Genomic DNA, 22012 nt, shown 5'->3' on the forward strand with positions numbered 1-22012 from the left:
TAATGTTGTAAATTTGACCCCGATCTGTCCTAAACTATGAACTCAGATAATTGATTTATTTAATGAAATTGAGAGTATACATTTTTAGAAAGATTTTGGTTCTACATGAAATCCATTTTTCTTTCTGTTTTATTTTCTTTTGATGTGCAAATGTTATTTGTTTTTTGTGGGGAAAAAAATGGTTAAAAAAATCTATTTTTGTTGGAATTTGGTCATTATTTTTGTGTTCATTGAATTAGATTTGACCTAATTTGCATATTTCAAGAAAAAATTTCACTTTTAATCTGAAGAAAGATCATTTTAATTTATGGAAATATGTAAGAAAGGGCTCTTCCATTATTTATTTTGACCCAAGACTTTAATGTGCAGGTTTTTTCCAAAGGAATTTTTTATTAATTTCATAGAACTGAACATTTAAACCTGTTTAAGGTTTCAATTCTTCTGACTATAGACTGTTCAGCTTTATAATGTCTTTATTTTTTTCTCGTGTGAATATTTTTGTGATGGAGTTCTCCTATTAGGCCAGTTTTTGTTCATTTGAACCACTTTTTAGCCTTGAAACTGCACAAAAAGGTTTACTAAAGCTTGCAGCCGGATATTTTCAATGCATTCTGAGCTGTACATTTCTAAAACTAGGACCTGTATCAGTGTATTTTTGACACATTCTTGGATATCTGCTTGTAAAACTGGTCAGAGACCTGTCATTAATGCCTTGAATTTGATAGACAATGTCCTCGTTATTCAGAGCTTTTTCTGTGTTTTATTAATCTATAAGAAAAAATGTATTCTAAAATACATGAATATCGCAACCAGGGAAAATGCTGCAGTGATGTTATGTGACCACTGGGAGACAGTAGAGCAGTAAACTTCGCCTCGTCTGCCGTAGAAGAAGAAACTGCTCAATCTCTTATCTATTACATGCAGCAGGCTAAAATGCAGTGAGTTACCTTATATTAGCATACAAAAAAAAAAATGTTTGTGTACATGGGCGTTGAAGGCAACTAGCATTACGAACATGTGCAAGTGAACTGAAAGGAAATTCTTTGACTTTAGTCTTTTTGGACGCAAGTTAAACGGCTCATTAGTCATCCAGCTAGCTTCGTGTAGCTAGTTTTAGCTTGCGCAGCTGTGTGCGGTTTGTTTTGTTTTCTCAAAAAGTGGCACGTTCTCCTTAACACATGAGTGTGTCGCTGGTTGTCATCCGTCTGGAAATAGCCGACCAGTCTCCTTCACCTCGAGGTTTCCAGTACTCCGCAGGTGAGTTATGTTCTCAAAAGCTCATCTTTACAATTAGCCTGACAGCTAACCAGCAGGAACAGTGATGACATGTTTGTCTCCTGGTAGGCCATTTATTGTTTCACAAACTTGACTTTTTTTTTTATTTAGAAATCTTGAGTGGATAATAAAGCGTGTTCTCTGAGTGTTAAGGCTGTTTAATTGAAATCCTGTGGTTGAGATGGTTGATGATACCTCTCTGAAACTGATCTGCAGTTGAAGGCATGTCAGAGGAGGAGCTGCAGGAGAAAGCTTTGGGTTCAGCCAAACACACTCTTAGTGGAAAGACCGACCTGGAGAGAGCTGCTGTCCTGCACCAGCATATTGGCAGCAGAGCCATGGGGGACATGGTTATAGAAACCTTTGAACCCAGCCCAGGTAAGGCCTTATTTGTTGTCCTCTGGAGTTGAAAAAGTATTATGTTCTTTATATTCAGACTAAGCAGAGGAAAGATTTCTGTAATCATGAACCTTCCAAAAACACTAGTTACTATCTTGTATGAGTTTCTTTCTCATACAGCAGTTACGGATCATGATGTGTAGCAATGAAATTAAACATTTTATGTCACGTCTGTAGAGATGCCATCATTTTTGCCAGGGTTGTATGTTTTGTTTAGATCAAGCCACACTTTGTCGTCCTATCGAGTTAAGTTGTCTTGTCCTCAGAGCCGCTGCCACTCTGAACCTTTTCACGATAACCTGTGAGCGCATCTTGTTGCTCCCATTATGTCTAGAAGGAGGAGGAGACGAACAGCTTCAGGATGCACAGACAGACCCAGACAGTCAGGAGGGAACAGGAGCTTCACAGGACACTGCGACAGGAACTGCTCCAGACTCCCCCTCCAAACAGCTCCCAGATCAGATTTCCTTCTTCAGCGGTAACCCCTCAGTGGAGATCGTACATGGGATCATGCACCTCTACAAGACCAAGTGAGTCACACTTGTTAGAGATGTGATGAACCTTTTGTAAGTGTTACTTACCACACCACACCACTGAACCTTTCGGGCCCTTCTTATCAACAATGTCATCAACAATGTCATCCCTTACGCCTTGGGCTGTGTCCTCTGTCGTTTCTTCAGATGGAGCACTCATTTTCTGTTTTTATACGGCTGCAGCAGCACAAACAAACACGCCATGACTAGCTGCTGGCATGGCTCTATTCCAGCCACGTGATTGGTTCAGCGCTGCGCAATACTCATTGTCATTGGCTATTTGTATTGTCAGTCAAAAGATGGACGAATGTAATCTAACGAAAGGTATATCGACCATGTTTCATATCGCTATCGAGGAAAAGTTATTCCTCGATAGCTATTGTAATTGTTTTATCGCCCAACCCTAGTACAAGCTAATCAAAATAAGATTGTTTTATTGAACTCTACGGTGTGTCGTCCACCTCGAGCTGTCAGTGTTCCTGTGCTGCTGGACTCCACAGAGTGAATATTACTGTATGAGAGAGAAAATGTTATGATGTGAGTCTGAGAAATGAATGTGGCACATCTGTGATTGATTCTGTTCCAAAAAGCCGTGAAAACACAGAAGGTTTTGCTTATTGTTACGCCTTGCCTTGGGGTTATTAAACAAAAGGGCTAGATTCAACGTCAGGGTGAGCATGACGTTTAACAAACTGTAACAAAAGAAAACCGAAATCAAATACAGGGACCTACATAGAACAAATCGAACAAGGGACTCTACAAGTTCTCCACAACAAGCAGCCTTGGCTTATTATCGCTCACGTCGCAGTCGGGTGACGTCTCGGCGTGGTCTGGTTGGGTCCTCAGATGGAAGCAAAGCCGAATGAAAGTTAGACGCCATCAACTTCCAGTCCAATTACAAGCGACCTGAAAGACGAATCCAGAAAAGTATGCACACACGTCACAACATGTTGGCACCAACCTCTGACCACATACCCTAACATATTAGCCTGGGTCAAGACATCATGTCCAGATATAATGAACTCTCATTTTAAAACATGAAATCCTGCAAAGTGGAGAGACGAAGTGACTGTTGGCTTAATGTCGGAGAAGATAAATAAAAAAACAAGAAGAAAAACCCAATTTTAGTTCTGATATGTGGGTTTGCAGAGTTTGTTTGGCCTCTTTAGATTTGTTGTGCACGCTGTTTTGTCTTCTTGGCCAGTTTACAGCCTCTCACTTGCCCTTTAGTGGTGCGGATGTGCTCGTACATCCTCTGTTTTTAATGTAAAAAAAAGAAGAAGAGCTCATCTAGCTTTTCATCTCGGATCCCAACGGCTCGTAAAAGAGACTCCTCTGCAGCGGGCTGCATCACTAACAGGAGTCTCATTCTTCCACAGAAACGTTTAATCACTCAGACGTATTTAGATGTGTCAAATCCAGCTGTTATTTCCCTGCATTCAGCTAAGTGTCAGTTGGCCCTGTGTTTATAGGTGTCTGTTTTCTCTGATTTAAGCAAAATGACGTCTTTGACTGAAGATGTGAGGCGCAGCGCGATGGTGTGCATCCTGACGGTCCCAGCGACCATGACCAGCCATGACCTCATGAAGCTCATGGCGCCCTTTAATGATGTCATGGAGCATATGAAGATCATACGGGACTCCACGCCTAACCAGTACATGGTTCTGATTAAATTTAGTTCCCAGGTAATTTATCTACACTATTATACATGTTTTTCCCTCTACCAAAGATACTTAAAGGTTATTCGGTTGTTTTTATACAACGCATATCGTGGAGGAAAGACAGTCGTTGATTTGGTGTTCGTTGAGCTACATTTTAGTTTTTATTGTGAGTACATTGATCACATATATGTTCATTGTTATGATTATTTCATTCTAATTCTAATTGAAAATATGCCTTCTACTTTTTTTAAGTGTTTTCTTATGTTTCTGTCCCCTAAATGACCTGGGTGATAATACTATAGAACATAGTTTGTCCATAGATGGGTTTTCTCTCTCTGAAGGGGTAAATTTTAGTGCTTTTCCACGAAATAACTGATTCTAACATATATCAGTGAAGCTTAAGTTGGTCATCATCATCTTAAGTGTTTACTTTAAAGCCAACTGAACTGCTTTTCGGAGACATTTGACCTCTCTTTCAACAGGCCTGCCGCCTTCTTCTTATAAGGTGGAAAACACTTAAACCCTCCATCACCCGAACCTGTTCTCAGCCACTGCTGGTTACAAGCTCACGAATGATGCTGTTTAACGACGTGGAAAAGATGCTAACTGTTCTTGGCTCTCTGTTTTATCCACTAGCTGCCATTTTCAGTGCAAAACACACTCCCCATCTGAGTTTGGGTAACATTGATCTCCTTCTGCTCTTCATTGGTGCCTCATTCATGGATCTGTACATGTTATAGTGTTTGCTGCCACTTGGAGGCAGTCTGAGTAAATATGAAGAAGAATCTGCTCTGTTTTGTGATGGAGTGGATTTAAGTTGTCACCTGTGTGTCTTTGCTATTTATGATTTTTAATGATGATTCCAGAAGACCTTCAACCAATTAGCATTTGATTAAAGTGCAGTTTTTAACTTTTTTAAGGACGACACGTCTGCCCGTGTTCCACCACATTCCCTCCTGAGCTGTTTTTGTTTAGTTCTGTTTCAGAAGGCCACAGCACACGTCCAAATTGGATGCTCCTCCACATCCTTTTTAGAGGGTTTATTTCTAATTGTTCTTACGTTTCACATGGGAAAACAGAGTATTTCTACATATGTTAGCATGTGTCTGGATGGGAATCCTGAATTTTTTTTTAGGCAAAAACTCATGTAATTTGTGTTGTAAACTGGTAGTTAGTTACTCAGAAGGCTACATTTACAAGTCACTTGAATTAACCCTGTGAATTTTTAAGAAGAAAAATGAAATATTGTGACCGAACGAGACGGGAGCAGTTTTCTAAGGTTTGATTTAACTCTGGTCCCTGTTTGTTTCTTTCTAGGCGGATGCAGACAGTTTTTACACGGCCTGTAACGGACGCCAGTTCAACTCCATTGAGGAAGCGGTGTGCCAACTGGTTTATGTTGAGCGAGCGGAAGTTATAAGATCTGAGGAGGTAAATGTACCCGTTCTTTTAGACGGAACACCCCAGATCTCCCCCAGAATCACTGCTGAACGTGTTGTTAAACACCTGAAAATATGTGTGTCTGCTTAGAATCTTAAGAGCCAAAAAGCCATTAATATCTGTTTGCATTATAATTTAATCTTAAATGTCTTGGGTCTCTATTGTTGCTTGTTGATTTTCAACCTTTTATTTTGGTTTTATTTCAAAGTAAATGGAGTATATTTGTAGTTTTGGTTTTTATAATCAGCTCCAGTGAGAACAAAGACTGAAACGAGTGAAAGCAGTTGGACAGGATTAGTTTTGGATTGAAAATTTACATCTTTTGACCCCAAGGTGTGCACAGTTTCCTGTCTTTGTCTTTAGTTTCCTCCCATTTGACTCTGTTTCCTCTCCTTCCTCCCCTTCTCTGTCTCCTCTTCAGGGAGCCAGTCTGCCGGTGATGGAGCTGACGGAGCTGCCAAAGTGCACCGTGTGCCTGGAGAGGATGGATGAGTCTGTTAACGGCATCCTCACCACTCTGTGCAACCACAGCTTCCACAGCCAGTGTCTTCAGCGGTGGGAAGATGCCTCGTGAGTTGGACACCAAAGCCAGTGTTTCCTGTGTTCACTCGTGGGCATTTGAAGCATTTATTACTGATCGGTGACACCAGTTGTGACGCGTTTAACCAACTGTAGCCCCGTCAGCCAGCCAGTTATCGCTGACAGTGTTGAGGATCACATGCTGCCACCTGCTTTTAAGTCTTCTGGATATTTCTCTGGCATCATGTCACATGCCGGTTGTTTTTGTTCTTTCCGTGCATTCTTCTGTTTCACAAAGGCCCACCGCTCACGTTTTTGACCTCAGTTGAATATGTTCTGTGTTTTTAGGTGTCCGGTGTGTAGATACTGTCAGACACCGGAACCAGTGGAAGAGAACAAGTGCTTTGAGTGCGGAGTGCAGGAGGTAAATAACAACGTCCTCATTGGCACATCTCCACTCTTCTTTGTTGTCATTAATTGAAGCCTTTTTTTTTTTAACTTTGCTGTAGAACCTGTGGATTTGTTTGATCTGCGGGCACATCGGTTGTGGTCGCTACGTCAGCCGGCATGCCTATAAGCACTTTGAGGAAACGCAGCACACTTACGCCATGCAGCTGACCAATCATAGAGTCTGGGATTACGCAGGAGGTAAAACACTTTGGCAAGTGCTGTGCGTGTTTAGGAGACTCTCATTTCTTCATATTTCCAAGAAAATGAGAAATAGGGGTATAGAGCGATTTATAAAAACATGGTAAAACATAAATGTAAATACAGTATATAAGAAAAAAACTGTTTCTAAGCAGCTTTAAAGTGAATATTCAGTCTGAGCTCCTTCATTCTCCAACACAGCCTGAACCCTCTCAGACGAGCTTTCTGTCCTTTCTTTAAGGAGTCTTCAGGAATAGTTCTCCAGGCTTCTTGAAGGACATCCCAAAGCTCTTCTTTGGATGTTGGCTGCTGTTCCGTTCTCTGTTAAGATGATCCCACACTGCTCCGGGCTCTGGGGAGGATTCATCCCTCCATCAGACCTGCTGCCACTGATTTTCAGCCCACTTCTTGTGTCCTTTGGCACAGCTCAGCCTTTTCTCCCTGTTTCCCTTCCTTAAGAACGGCTTCTTGACAGCCACCCTTCCATGGAGCCCATTTCTGATGAGGCTTGGGCCAGCAGCAGATGGATCAGCTGAAGGTCCAGATGCATCTCTCAGCTCCTGTGTCAGGTCTTTGCTGGATTTTTTCCTCTTTCTTAAGGACATCACTTTCAGATGCTGTTCATCTGCTGTAGATAGTTCTTTAGGCCTGACATTTCTTCTTTTGTCCTCCACTTGTCCAGTTTCCTCAAATGTTTTAAGGACACACTGCACACCATGCTGAGATAAGTTTTCAGCTAACAGCTCTCTGGGAATCACCTTGTAGCTGTAGAAATCCTTTTTTCTCTGTCTGTCAAACTGTGTTATCTTTGCTGTTTTTCACAGATGCAACTAAAGAAATGGGAACAAAAAGTGGCTTAGCAAAGAAAAAAGGTACAAAGACTGGACTGAAAATGAGTGAAACTGCAGCAAACCAAAGAAAAACTTTGAAAGACCTTCAGAAAGCTGGAGAACTGTTGATCGGGACCACTTTAAAGGATTGCAGGAACGTCTGGCTGCTTGGAAAGAAACAGAAAGAAATGAGGGCTGGATCAGGACTGTATTCCCGTTAAAGCTGCTTTCCTTTTTTTTAAGCTTAGACTGCATTTACTGCCAAAATTCTAACATTATCAGTTTATAAAGACACAAATCTGCAAGTTTTTCCCAGCTGGAAGAAGCAAATGTTTGACCTTTTCTCTTCATAGACTTCTAGTATGATGAATGGTTGCCATTTTTTCCCATATCTTTTTGTAATCATCACATCCGTCTCGTGTAACTCAGATAACTATGTGCATCGGCTCGTGGCCAGTAAGACGGACGGGAAGATGGTGCAGTTTGAATGTGAAGGAGACACCTGCCATGCTGAGAAGATCGATGCACTTCAGCTTGAGGTGGGCCTTTTTTGTCTTTTGTTGCTTTCTTTCCAAAGCATGAAACGGTTTTAACGAGCTCTTCCTGCCTGCAGTACTCGTACCTGCTGACGAGTCAGCTGGACTCTCAGAGGATTTACTGGGAGAATAAGATTGTTCATCTGGAGAAGGAGACGGCTGAGGAGGTACTGATGAGCAAACACGACGCTGTCTTTGTGTTCGCTGGCTGGAGTTCCGGCTCATTCCTTCTGTCGTCTTTACGTGCATCTTTCAGATCAACAACATGAAGGCTAAATTTAAGGAAACGCTGGAGCGCTGTGATAACCTGGAGCAGCGGTTCGGAGACATAACCAAAGACAAGCAGAACATGGAGAAGAAGTAGGTTTGGCTTCACATTGTGGGCTCGCCCGGGCTGCTCGTTGTCACTGTGTCACCCACGTGCTTGTTTTTTTGTGTAAATTATAGACTGTTGTTATTATTATTATTATTATTATTATAATTCTAGAGTGTTAAAGGCTAAATAGCTAATTCTGCCAAAACGGTCACAAAGCTCTCAGTGATGACACTTCTGAATTTCACTGATCACTTTATATTTCACTTTCGTGTCACTTCACTGGTCACTTTATATTTTATATTCTTAAACAGTTTTTTAAATTCTTAGATTGTTTTTAAAGTGTTTATTATTGTATAAACATTTTTATTGCTTTATTATGTCTGCTACTGGATGCTAGAATTTCCTTCAGGATCAATAAAGTATCTATCTATCTAAGGAGTGCAGTAATTAGTGAGTGCAGACACACAAACCGCAAGCAACTCACCTGTTTCCCAGAATGCTCAAGAATTTTATCCAGGAAATTAAAAGGATTAGGGGAGATTTCTCTGAAGATTCGTGGATATACAAACTCATACCAGCTACTGAACATTTAGCTTTTAGTTGAGAAGTTAAACATATGACCGTTATGACAGTTAGTGTGTCTTTGCTTGTATCCCGTGTATGATGTCATGTATTGTTGTTATGGGCTGCCGTAATGAACGGTTTCCTTGTCATGCCACGACAGATCCAAATTCGTTAGAGATTTGATAAGGTGAATCACTACCGAGTTCTGTGCATGTTAGTTCACATCTTCAACTGCACAAATATCCCAGCTGTGCTGAATCAAACTCTCACTGCTGTTCAATGTTAAAGGAACCTTTTGGGGGGGGGGGTAAAGCCGGAGTTACAGTTCACGCGTCTGTCACAGCGGTGGCGGACCGTGATGTCAAAATGACGTTTCAGGCCTGGCGCTTCCCTTGAAAAGACGGCGCAGCGCGTTGTCGTGCACCACTCGATTTTTGTAACTTGGCGGCGCCAACAACGACAGACCAGATGGACCGTTGTGAGACCAGGCTCAGTCAGGAGGTGCGTTTGTACAGAAACTGCACAGGGAGCACGTAAACTCCCAAAACTGGTGGATAGAGATTGGCAGAACATGACAATTGGATTCTGTAAGAATGTGTGGAAGAAGCTACAGGACAGATACGTGAAGGCAAAGAAGAGGGCAGAGACTCGGAGTGGTGATGCCGGGGGCTTCAGACCATCACCTCTTTTAACTGAATTAAAAAATTAAAATGATCCGAATACTGCCGCAGTATCATTGATGACAGTATTCCTGCTCTTGACAGTGGCATTGTTTTCTTCTCGACTTTCTTCGTTGTAGAGTAGTTAGCGGTAACCTTAACGTAGCAGCGACACCTCTGTGACGGAGAAGATTGCAACTACTAGCGCATTGACTTGCGCCAGTATATACAGCCGGCACGAAATCGTGACGTCATCAACACCGCTCGCGCTAACAGACGCGGCAACCATGCTAGAGCCTTAACTCACAGCCGGGCTGTATTTTGAATGTTCAGGTGCACTCAGCTGAACAGTCGAGTGGTGAAACTGAGCCAGGAGCTGAAGGAGGAGCAGGAGATGAACCGCTGTCTGAGAGCCAATCAGGCGCATCTGCAGGCACAGCTGGCAGAGGAGGAACGCAAGGCCAAGGAGACCGGTAAGTCATGCCTCAACCCACCATACAACTACATTTTGTAGTGTGTTGAAAGTCATTGTAACATAGTTGTGAAACCCATCGACATCGCACCGTGAGTTTAATAAAGTGCATAAAAACGGAAGTCATTTCATAAAGAAAAGAAGTTTGACTAAAAAAGGATATTGCAGAGCAAGTGAAATAACTGAATGAGAACCATGAGAACTTCCCTGCTCACTGTTGATCCTTCAGTACTGGTAATAAATAGCCTGAATGATGAAGCAGTGGTGCTAAAGAATGGAGCTTCCTCTCTTCCAGCTCGACGCGTCATTGGGCTGCTTTTCTTTGTCATAACATCAGCCGTTTAACTGGCTCTGGACCAGCTACTCATGTACAAGTCGATCTTTGTGTGACACGTCGCTCCTGAAACAAACTTACCGTATTTATTTAGAAATTTATTTCCCAAAATCCAAGAACAATGCTGATAGAGAAGCAGTTGCGTTGCATGAAGCGGTAACAACAAGAAGGCCCGTCTGCAAAGTCATTTATATACGAGTACCAGGGCTCAGAGACGTCACTGCACCGTTGACGAGCCTCGCCCGGCAGTACGTTGTTCCAGCAGCCACCTGTGGACTCGTTCCTCCAGCTCTGGCCATCTCGCTTTCAGCCCACGATTCACTTTCTTTGTTTTCTTCATTGCAGTCAGATTAACCTCTGCTTTTCGCCAGTCCCTCACAAGTTTCTCACTCACTCCAAACCTTCTTTCTGCTGCTCGATGACCGTTTTGGCTGCATTTTCTACTACCTGCAGTTTGTAACCTGCAGAATAGGATTTTCTTTTTGTTTGTGTCCAGTCGTTCTCAGTTGTCTTTGTTTTGTTTTTTTTCATAATTATTTTTTGGGGCTTTTATGCCTTTAATGGACAGGACAGTTGAAGAGAGACAGGAAGTAGGGGGCAGAGAGAGGGGGAATAACATGCAGCAAAGGGCCATCCGATGCGGGACTTGAACCGGGGCCAGCTGCAGCGAGGACTGTAGCCTCTGTACATGGGGCGCCTGCTCAGCCCACTACGCCACAGACCACCCCTTTCTCTGTTGTCTTTAAGTTATAAGTTAAGGCCTCAGTATGCTTCTCCGTCGCTATCCATCAATCCGTCTCCGTTGTCCGTGCTTTCGAAGTTCTCCGTCGGGATGTCGGATACACAATGCGATTCACCTCCCGATCAGTAGGCGGCGCTACGTTATACGACCCAATCTCACGACGTCTATTGTGAAAGTCGTTGATTCACCTTCCGGCTCCGTTCCACTCCTCACAGTGAACAATGGCGACCGAGAGAGAAAGACTGTTGTTGGAGTTGGAGCTTATTGATTTTGAAATGCAAATAATTTTGACCAAATGTTGACCGGCACACAGTAAACTCTTTCAAAAATGGCGGTGTTGTTGTTCTGAGAGGAAGGAGCTAAACCGGAAAAGTGATTCCGGAAATGATGTTTTTAGCCGACCAATCACAACCCTTGCCGTCTCCTCGACGGATAGATAGATAGGAATGTTGGCCGACGCACGCAAGCGACGGAGAGCGTCTCCGGCAGGGTCTCTGTCGACGGAGAGGGGTCTCCGTAAGCGACCATAAGGCTAGACGTCCACTATTCCGGCACGTCAACGTAACTCGCCGGATTGGATGCCTAGTTGTCGCCGTGTTGCTACTACAGTGGGTGTGTGGGGCGTGTAGAATGGCTCCGGGGGAAAGTAAATAACTTGTGATTTTAACCAACCGAAGTTTTGGAGGGAAATTAATGTGTATAAATCGTTAGCAATGGAACATTATTTCATATTGTACCATGGATCCGGATCTGCGAGCGAGGAGAGCTGCTGTGCTGCTGCTGCTGTTGCGACACAGGAGAACACATGATCTACTGTCATTGGATAACGCACTCCGTCTGCATAAAGTCCGGCCGAGCCCAACTTTTTGACGTGCCGCAGGTCCGCCGCTCGCCGTGCCGGAATCCCAGCATGCTTTGCGAGCACGGCGACAACGATCGGCCGGATTTCATTGAAAATTAATTGAATGCGTTGGATACGGCTTGACGTGCCGGAATAGTGGACGCCTACCGTAAATCAGCCTTTAGGCAGCATACTGGTATATTTGTCACAAGCCGAGAGTGTAGACAGCAATGTTTACTCCTTGGTTCGTGTCAGTAGGTATGAATTAACATTTAAAAACATGTTGAATTATATATATTTTTATATATAAGTCGCTCCAGGCTATAAGTCGCAGGACCAGCCAAACTGGAAAAAAGTGCAACTTATAGTCTGGAAAACACAGTAGTTTGACTGAAGAATCCAGAGAAACGGGACCAAACTAAAGACGGGCGGTGGAGCAGGAAAGTGCAGAATGACCGGCTGTCAGATGCTCACAATATGGAAATATGCAGGTCATTAGGTCCTGAAGAGGTTGTTGTTACCCATGGACTGCAGTTTGGGACTACTTCCTCTTTACAGTGATACATGTAAATCATAAACAAACACGTGGAGCTGAGCCTGCAGGTGGACAAAGGAAAGCACAAAAAGAAAGTTTCTTCACCTTTAAATCGAGCCACCCAGCAGCTTAGAGTCATTCTAAAGTTGGCAGGAGATGTCTCAACAGTCTTCTTCTTAGACGGCGTTATTCCACACAGGTGGGCCTTCATCACCACTTTGCCTGGAGGCAATGGAAACTTAAAGGTCGACACTGTAGACATGCCTGTATTTTTCCTTCTGCCTCTCTTTGAGGGTGAGGGCCGTTCAAACAAAGGTCCACGTGAACTCTGACACCAACACTTTGTGCCTTCTCACTTTTTTAATGAGAGAGATTCAGGATTTTAAGAAAAAATGTTCCGTTTGTCCTCAGATCCGCTTACTCGCAGTTTTACTGTCAGCTTTTGTTAGCCTCCATGGATACCTGTTTGTGTAGGTTTCTGTGAGTTCTACCAGGGATATTTTGACTACACTTGTATTTTTCTGACTCTTGGTTTGGTGACTCAGGCTAAATCGACGCTGTGTGAGTAAACTCTTGATGTCTCTCTTTCCGGGCTCTGTAAAGATGAGGTCATTCCTTAAATGTCATCTGAGCAACCTTTCACACAGCTCAGAAAGCTCCTGCTCTTATCTGTAAATGCTCACGTCTTTCCTGACATTATACCTGCGAGTTTGTCTTTGCAGAGGTTCACCTGCTGCAGCCTCACTCACTGTCCAAATGCTGACACGGTTATGATGTCGGTGCACTTTAAACAAATCATCCATACATAAGTTTAAACTCTCTTTTTAGAGAGCTAAAGCTCCATAAAACCCCCATAAGGTCATTAATGCTGCATCCGAATGCACCATGCCACTCTGGATCTGTTTGTAGCATCGTGATCTTTCACACACGTTCGGCGTGTTTCCATCGGATTCGTGAACACTTTCATTTGAATCTGAAAGACATTTCACTCTGACCTAAAAAAAGATGATCTTTGTTGTGGAGTTTTGAGTGAAAGTTGAGGAAGAAAAGGATTCTTTGTCCAGGTATTGATTGAACTTTACGAAATTAATCAAATTTGTATTAAAAGTTACTTGTTCAGGACTTCTGTTCTATTAGAAATGTTCCTTTTATGTTTAAGTGATTGAAACCCAACTCTACAGCTCAGTTCTCCAACACAGGTGCAGACAGAACGAGTAAACATGAGTTCCAGAAGCGGTGAGAGATTTCCGCTTGTTTCAAAGCTTTTCTTTGCTTTGTGCCAACAGAAGTTGTTATTATCTCCTGTGTGACTCAGCTGTGCTGCACTTCACACTGAGAACGCCCCAACACAGAAGATGTGTTTGTAACTAAGACGTGTTTGAAGAAAACACACATACAATGTTCTGGCTTGTTTCAGTTCACTGGATCTGAGGGACAAAACAGACCTGAAACTGAGACCCACTGAGGTGGGATATGACTATCAGACTTAAAGCGCGGTGATGAGCGTTTTTTTTTTTTTTTTTTTTTAATGTTCATGTCGATCATCTGTTCAAAGAAACTTTCTCCTGATTTGGGGCTCAAACGGTACAGTGATCATTTGTCTCTGTGCCAGACTAACTCTTCAGGATGTTTTCTGAACCAGAGAAGAAAAATGCACACATCGGCTCGGAGCGCAGCAGATGAAACAAACGAAGCCGAACGAGCAACAAAACAGCAACATAGCACACAGATGATATGAACCTTTGAATTCATGAAGTAAGCAAAGCCAGAGCACCAAACCCCCCCGGTTTGTTACTCACAGTTTAGATCTGACTGCTGTTCATCAGCCCCTTCATGTTTTACGTGTGTAAAACATGAACAGCACCTCCCTTATTTCTGGAAAGACATTTGTTGGTGTAAACTGGCTCCTATAAATGCAGACTGTGTGGGCAGGATCTATTTTTGTATTGCAGAACATTTCCCTTCAACATTTAAGCGTTTGCTGCTGGTTTCCTCATTTCAAGCGTGGCTGCCTATCACAGGAAGTAACTACATCTCTGCTGGAGTTGCATCACGTCCTCCATTGGTCTATTTTTCTCTTTCTGTTAGAAAAGGCTGTCGGTAGCATTAAAGCAGTGTGGCAATGCTCTTTTTGTTATTTTTATAATGCGAAATGCTTTTGTGGGAGCAGCATCTGCTCAGAAAAACATCTGAAGTCCCCTCCTCAGCAGCTGGTCAACACACGCCCTTTCTCACTTTGTTTTTATGTGGTTTGGATGACCAAAAGACTGGCTTTTGGTCATCAGAACTTGCTCCTGAGTGGCACATAAAAAGCAGGAAGCAGGTACTTTGAGGCAATCTTCTGAGGTCCACTTGGATAAACATAACTTGTAACTTTAACACATATACAACACATATATACAAGGAACTAAAAGATTATATTAGCCCTGGATTTTCTGCTTTTCCACTGAGGTGAAAGCTACAGGGTGGAATAGGCCAAGAAGAGAAGAACTGTTAAAGTTACACATTTCTGTTTGTGCCGTAGAACTGATCTCATGATCGCAGCCGCCTCTCCCTCTTGGCCTTTGAGCCGGTGTCACCACCACAGCCTGCTCTGTGTCGTTTCTTTCCAGATAATTGAAGCTGGCACAAATAGCAGAGTTTGAATCAGTTATTCCTGCTGTAAAACGTAAAGTTAAAACATTTAAAAAGTCAGAAATCCTCGGCGCGACAAACGGGAACTGAAAAATACTTCCTCCCTACCTGAACTGATTATTGGAGGTAAAATATCTCCTCCAGAACTCCAGTCGCCCACTGGTCAAGAAAAGTACGCCAATAAAGACTGAAATCCCTGGAAATCTTTCAGTTATTTGAAATGCAGCTTCAGTTTCTTAAAGGAAATTGACAATTGAGGCTCTAATCTTTGCTATTCTACAGCCAACGGCTACTAATATCAGGAGCAGGGGGGAGTTATTACCAACAAGAGCACATAGTATTATAATAATAATAATAATAATAATAATAATAGGATGATTGTCTTTAATTAGATAGCATTGTTCTAAATCAGTGTCACAGAGTGCTTCACAAACAATAAAATGAAGTGAAATATAAATGGGGTGGCCAACAAATACAACAAGTAAAATGATGCATGAAAACCAAAGAATGAAATGAAATGGTGGAATAAAAAGACATTAAAGTCATGTAGAATTAAGATACGCCAGTGAAATCTAATAGTCAGTAAAGACTTTCCAAAAAGTCTGTTTTTAAGGAGTGATTTAAAAGAAATGATTCTGTCGCTCTAAACCAAACGGGACTGAAACTTGAGAAAGGAAAGTGAAGTAAATATGGACGTTAACAATGAGAAAGATGGTGTACTGATTGTTTCTTATGTCAAATATAGCAGCTAAAGAAGTGGATATTTCCTCCTTAAAGTGGTGTAGACCTAAAACACGGCATGACATGGGACTCTGTTAGTACTGCTGGATGTTAAAATAAGTGGTTATAAACTTAAAAATGTTTTTAATTGGTCTTCCCTGGAGCCTCAGGAGGCAGAACGTCCTCCTTAGGTGACAAGAAGTCTCCTAAATACATCAAAACGGTCAAAGTAAGCAGAATTATTCCCTGAGGGGAAAAACAATATGTTCAGCTCAGCCTGAATCCACAACAATAAGTCGTATCAAAGCACGAAGTTCAATACACGTCAAATAATGAAGCTACTTCTTGTCCTTTTCAGTCTGATTCATTATGATTTTATTGATATTATTTCAGTTCATCAAAAAGTTATCTGTCCATGAAAAGCAAAAGATCACAGGGACTCCTGACTCACTTACCTTTAAACTGTTAGTTTTCCTCTTTATTGTCACATTCCTCCCAGTGGAAACTTTTTTTAAGGTGAAAAGACCTCTGGGAGGGCACCCACCTGCCTCTGACAGGTCGAACACATGAGTCATAAAAAATTATCTTTCAATCATCTTCTGATCACAAACTAGAAGTGTGTGGTGTTTTATGTCCCTGCTTATGAACCAGCCAGTAACGGTACATCTGTGACAACTATTGAAACGGACCAGTTTGAATCCTTTTCTCTGTTCTGATATGAACACGCTGCACATATTCAGCACTGTCGGGCAGAGCGGAGGCTGTTGCATAAAACCCAGTGATGTAACAATGTGATGAGGCAGCTTTCTGCAGGGTTGCATGAAGGTGTTGACATATTTGTGGTTTAAAATGCAACTGCTGTGACACAGTTGTTACACTTCATTGTATGTCTGATGCACCCTGTGGGTTGAGGCATGAGATCAAATGTTGAGATCGTTTTAAGTCAGACCAGTGTGTGAAAAACTAAGTGAACCCTTACTGCTTCCACAGGAACTAAGAGGGTAAGTAGCAGCCAGCTGATGCTGATCAATGCTCTGATTAATTGATCATCAATGAGTGTGAGCACCTCTATTAAAGCAGAAGTTTTGTCAGTTTGCTGCTCTGCAGCATTCAGGTGTGTGTTAACACAATGCCAAGGAGGAAAGACATCAGCAATGATCTTAGAGAAGCAGTTGTTGCTGCCCATCAATCTGGGAAGGGTTATAAGGCCTTTTCCAAACTATTTGGAGTCCATCATTCTACAGAGAGAAAGATTATTCACAAGTGGAAAACATTCAGGACAGCTGTCAATCTTCCCAGGAGTGGACGTCTCAGCAAGGTCACCCCAAGGTCAGAAACCCAAGAGCTACATCTCAGACTCTGCAGGCCTCAGTTAGCATGTTAAAGGTTAAAGTTCATGACAGCACAGTTAGAAAAAGACTGAACAAGTATGGCTTGTTTGGAAGGGCTGCAGGAGAAAGCCTCTTCTCTCTAAAAAGAACATGGCAGCACAGCTTAGGTTTGCAAAGCTGCATCTGAACAATCCACAAGACTTCTGGAACAATGTCCTTTGGACAGAGCAGACCAAAATGGAGATGTTTGCTCATAATGCACAGCAGCACGTTTGGAGGAAACCAAACACAGCATATCAGCACAAACACCTCACACCAGCTGTCAAGCACGGTGGTGGAGGGCTGATGATCTGGGCTGGTTCTGCAGCCACAGGACCTGGGCACCTTGCAGTCATTGAGTCCACCATGAACTCCTCTGGATACCAAAGTGTTCTAGAGTCAGATGTGAGGCCGTCTGTCCGACAGCTGAAGCTGGGCTGAAACTGGCTCATCAACAGGACATTGATCCCAAACACAGCAGCAGATCTACAACAGAATGTGTGAAGAAGAAAAGAATCAAGGAGTTGCAATGGTCCAGTCAGAGTCCAGACCTCAGCCTGACTGAGATGCTGTGCTGGGACCTTCAGAGAGCTGTGCAGAAACCAATGCTGCAAACCTCAATGAGCTGAAGCTACGTTGGAAACAAGAGTGGGCCAAGATTCCTCCACAACCATGTGAGAGACTGATAACGTCACAGGAAACCATTACTTCAACTTACTGCTGCTGAAGCTGCTTCTACAAGCTGCTGGATCAGAGGTTCACTTAGTTTTTCACACACTGCTTTTATGTTTTGGCTGAATTTAAGTTCAGTAAATAATGACATGGTGTAATATGTCATGTTTTGTCCTGAGTAAAGCTTTTCAGTCCCCTTGTGTTTGTCTCCTGAACATTTTTGCTGTTTGGCGTTTTTCTCTGTAGGCGAGCGTAAAGATGTGGTTATAACGGAGCTGCAGGAGCAGCTGAGAGACGTGATGTTTTATCTGGAGACGCAGCAGAAAATCGAACAGCTGTCCTCAGAGGCTCGCAGTGAAATCCAGGACGGGCACATCAACATCCCAGCCAGCCTGTCCGACGACGCTCTGGGCTCGGGGGGAGCGGGCCCCTCCTCCGGCCGGGGCCGGAGAGGTCGGGGTAGGAAGAGGAAGTAGGGGGAGCTCGGCTGGAAGCGATCACTGCCTGTCAGCCTGGACACACACACGGCTCAGCCCTTGTGTTTTTGGAGCATGTGTCGACGTCATTGTGGTTCCTCACAAAGCGCTCTGAGAGGAGGATTCGACTTCTTAAAGAAAAGCAAATCGAAATGTTATTTACTGCAGAATTTTCAATTTCAACTTAATGATCGCTTGTTGGCAGTAAAACGGAGCGTCTGGCAGGAATGTTCACTTATCGAAGAAATCACTTCAATGTAAATATATTCAGCCTTTTCTTTTTATGAAGAGTGTCTATTTTGGCCATTAATTGTATTTATTTGATCAAACATATGTTCACATGTGCCCAGGTTAATACCATGTAATAGAACTTATTATCAAAGCCTGTTTCATATCTTTATTTCTTTAAAAACAAAGCTGGTAGATGAGTGAAGGAAAGTCATGGTTCTATCATCATTTGGACACTCAAACTTTTTATGTTTTGTCCATGAAGTAAAATGCTGACAGTTTTCAGTGAATCGGCACTCCTCAGGTTGACGGAGGCGGAGAAGACGGAGGACAAACGCTCATTTTGGGTGAAATGTTTCGTCTTCTCTCTGCAGTCAGAGTTAGGGGTGAGAGCAGGAGGCATATTTTCTGTTTCCCACCATCTCGGATAGCGATTTCCAACCACCTTAGAGGGATGATGTGAGGATGCTGGAGCAGCTCATTGAACTGAAGAGGTGAAACTATGATCTGGTTTACAGAAGGTATTTATCTACTCGTTTTTCTTGAGGAATGGATTTAAGTTAAAAAAAAAAAAGACGAACCTGTCAATCTCATGCTCCAGACGCTTATTTTCACTCCATTATTCTTTGATTATTGTACATTTTACAGCACAGTGTTGCTTTCTTTTTCATTTAGATGTTTATTTAGAAAACCTGACAGATAAATTATGATTGAAAACAACCATTTCCACTCATCTTTTCATTCAAACCTTTCATATAAGTTGTTACTTTTCAACCTCTAAGTTCTTCTGTTTCCCTGATTAGACCAAAGCGAAGACGTCCAAAGATCAACCGAGGGGGTGGGGGGTGCATGGAAACAGAAATGATGGATCTGCTCACCACGGAGCTCTGTTTTTAAAGTCTGACACAGTCTGCAAAATAAAACCTATTCAGGAGCTCCATGAAGTGCAGATCCATGTTCTTCTTCCATGGTCCTGATGACAAACACCAAAGCACGTTGGTCTTTCTTTAATAAATCCAAAAATGTTATTGTTAAATCTTCTTGGATGTGAACATGTGCTGCAAAATTAAGGTAAATGAATCTATTCATGACTCTAGATTTTCTGAAATCCTGATGAGCTGATTTAATCATTATTATTAGATCAATCCACAAAAGAATTGTCTGTTTAAAGGCCTACAGAAAGGTGATTTTTTTTTTATTTTTTTTATTTATTTTTTTTTTTTTTGCACAAAACTGAAATAGCAGATCTATTCCTTATATACCAATTGTTTTATGATTTTAAAATAATTTTAGGCCCCTGGATAGTCCTGATTAGGCCCAATAAACTATCACCACATTTGACTCGAATTTGGCAAACTGGAACGACAGGTGCGTGACGTCGCGAGTGCCAGCTGCTGGAACAACCCCCAGTAGTTCTAGTAGCGAAGCCAGCAGTTTGCCAGACCTGGACAGCTTCTTCACGGCAAATTTCGATGTGTGGGACGTCGCTTGGAAATATAAAACATTGGGTTCAGTGTAGTTTTTATTGCGAGTAGATGTACGAAGTGCGTGTGTTGTCCTCAGCAGCAGCAGCTCACACCACCGGGGACAGAGGAAGCAGAGAGACCCGCGGTCGGAACTTGTGTCTGTGTCTCCCTGTCCGCCTGCCTCCTCTCTGGTGAAATCAGCCGGAGCCATCCCGCCGTGTTCATGACGTGGACACACGTCGGGGCTCTTGATGATCGCTCTGCCGGCTGATTTCAGGGCAACCATCCGGCGGTGTGTCCGCTCTCCGCCAGGTGGATTCCCCCTGAGCGTCCGCACCGCAGGGAGCAAAACACGGCGGGATGGCTCCGGCTGATTTCACCAGAGAGGAGGCAGGCGGACAGGGAGACACAGACACAAGACCGCGGGTCTCTCTGCTTCCTCTGTCCCCGGTGGTGTGAGCTGCTGAGGGCAACACACGCACCCACAGAACTTCGTACATCTACTCACAATAAAAACTGCACTGAACCCAACGTTTTATTGCCTTCACCACTCAACAAGCATACTATAGCGGCAGCCAGGAAAACCCATGGCACCTGTGACGTCACACGGAAGCCCCGCCCTCAGTCTGGAATTCCAGGAAGGATTTCCAAGCGGCAAATTCAAAATCGCAAATTTCATGCGTTTATGAAATGTTTTGGTGTAGAGTCCAACGATCATTATTGTTCCTCTGTGTATGTATTATCATTATGTATTGGGTATAGTGTCAGCTTTCTGTAGGCCTTTAATCAGCTGTAAAAATGGCCACGCGTTGCAGGCCTGATTTTAATTCTGGGTATTAAGATTGAATTATTTGCACTTTACCAGCTGCAACATTAAACCTATTCAACTGTGAACACCTCAGTTATTATCCAGTCATTTTTCAGCATATAAAACACTGAGAGTCGCTTCTGTGTTTCACGCTAAAGTACATTTAGCTGCTTATTATACTTGAAGGTTAAGATCTACTTTTACTTGTATGAGGAACTGAATACACACCTGTTTAAAAAAAACAAAAACAGATCCAGCCTCATTTCTGTATATATTCCTTCCAGGCAGCCAGACTTTAAAGGGGATAGAGAATCAAAATCATCTTTTTCACGTTTTTGGTGTTAGTTCTGAGTCTCCCCGCTGTGGGGAGTACACACGAAGTGCCAGCAAGTGTCAGAACCTGTTTCAAGTACTCCCCCTTTTTTGAATTGCCGCCAGAAAATGGGCAAATCCGTGTTTGAGCATTAAGTGACGTAACTTTTGGCGCAATCGCCACCCCCACACCCAAATCCACAGCCACCCCCTTTTAGACACGCCCCTTCGGCGAGAAACAGGAACAGGTGTGCCTTCCAAGGCTGTGACAGCGGACTACGATCGTTACATATTCTTCCCCCGGAAAGCAATGTTCACGATCAATGGCTTTTATTTAATTTTAACAGTATCCCCAGTACATACAACCGCCGACTTTTCCTTTGCTCTGCGCATTTCACGGAGTACAGTTTTACAAACCTTGCACGATTCCGAGCAGGCTTCAGTCGGAATTTAATGCTCAGTAGAAGGTCAGTTCCGACTTTGCAACAAAATCAACCCCAGCAATCAGTACAGCCTGTAAGTATCACATTTTATTTTGTTTTAAATGTGTGTTGTGCCATATTCCTGTTGTAAGAATTGCACGTTAGCTCTGGCTTGTTCATCTAAAGGGAATGAGCTTTCTTTTCAGTCAGTGTATTACTCTATAGCTCTGTTTTCAGTGAGAGCAAGGGCAGCCAATCAAGCACCGGCAACCGAATAGCGCCAACACCTATCTGCATTTCATAATGAGGTTGCCAGATAAGCTCTGAAACGACGCCAATAAGGGCAAACGACGCCTTCTAAACCCAGCATAGTAACAGCTGTTTCAGAGAGCCTTTTAGGGAGGTTCTGAGCCATTACAGACCCAACCAATTTTTTTTGGGCTACATATCACATCACAGAACAAGGATTAATGGCCCAATTCAACCTTTCTCTATCACCTTTAAAGTGGTCTTGAACAATAGTTCTCCAGCTTTCTGAGGCCCCATCCACACGTAACCGGGTATCTGCTAAAATGAATATATTTTTCAACGTTTGGACCT

At 42.9% G+C, this 22012-nt stretch overlaps 1 protein-coding gene and 1 long non-coding RNA gene across 3 annotated transcripts; one reads left to right on the forward strand and one right to left on the reverse strand.

Moving 5' to 3' along the window:
- The first annotated feature begins 877 nt into the window (after positions 1 to 877).
- brap (BRCA1 associated protein) lies at positions 878 to 19924 on the forward strand. 2 transcript variants are annotated; one of them, XM_075455437.1, is made up of 13 exons: positions 878 to 1257; positions 1492 to 1653; positions 2009 to 2204; positions 3703 to 3892; positions 5186 to 5299; positions 5730 to 5878; positions 6176 to 6251; positions 6337 to 6475; positions 7735 to 7844; positions 7919 to 8008; positions 8098 to 8201; positions 9714 to 9853; positions 17947 to 19924. In XM_075455437.1, the coding sequence occupies exons 1-13, from the start codon at positions 1179 to 1181 to the stop codon at positions 18174 to 18176; spliced, it is 1779 nt and encodes a 592-aa protein (XP_075311552.1). In that variant the 5' UTR covers positions 878 to 1178; the 3' UTR covers positions 18177 to 19924. The 2 variants fall into 2 exon arrangements, with proteins under 2 accessions (XP_075311552.1, XP_075311553.1); XM_075455438.1 differs by having other exon boundaries at positions 2012 to 2204.
- Positions 2779 to 14339, reverse strand: LOC142372505 (uncharacterized). The gene is made up of 3 exons (XR_012768258.1): positions 14104 to 14339; positions 12410 to 12526; positions 2779 to 3113 (listed from the first exon to the last, which is right to left on the reverse strand). It is a non-coding gene; the product is annotated as an uncharacterized LOC142372505 (long non-coding RNA).
- Positions 19925 to 22012: the final 2088 nt, after the last annotated feature.

Source organism: Odontesthes bonariensis, chromosome 22, assembly GCF_027942865.1.
Source record: "Odontesthes bonariensis isolate fOdoBon6 chromosome 22, fOdoBon6.hap1, whole genome shotgun sequence".
NCBI classification, from domain to species: domain Eukaryota; kingdom Metazoa; phylum Chordata; class Actinopteri; order Atheriniformes; family Atherinopsidae; genus Odontesthes; species Odontesthes bonariensis.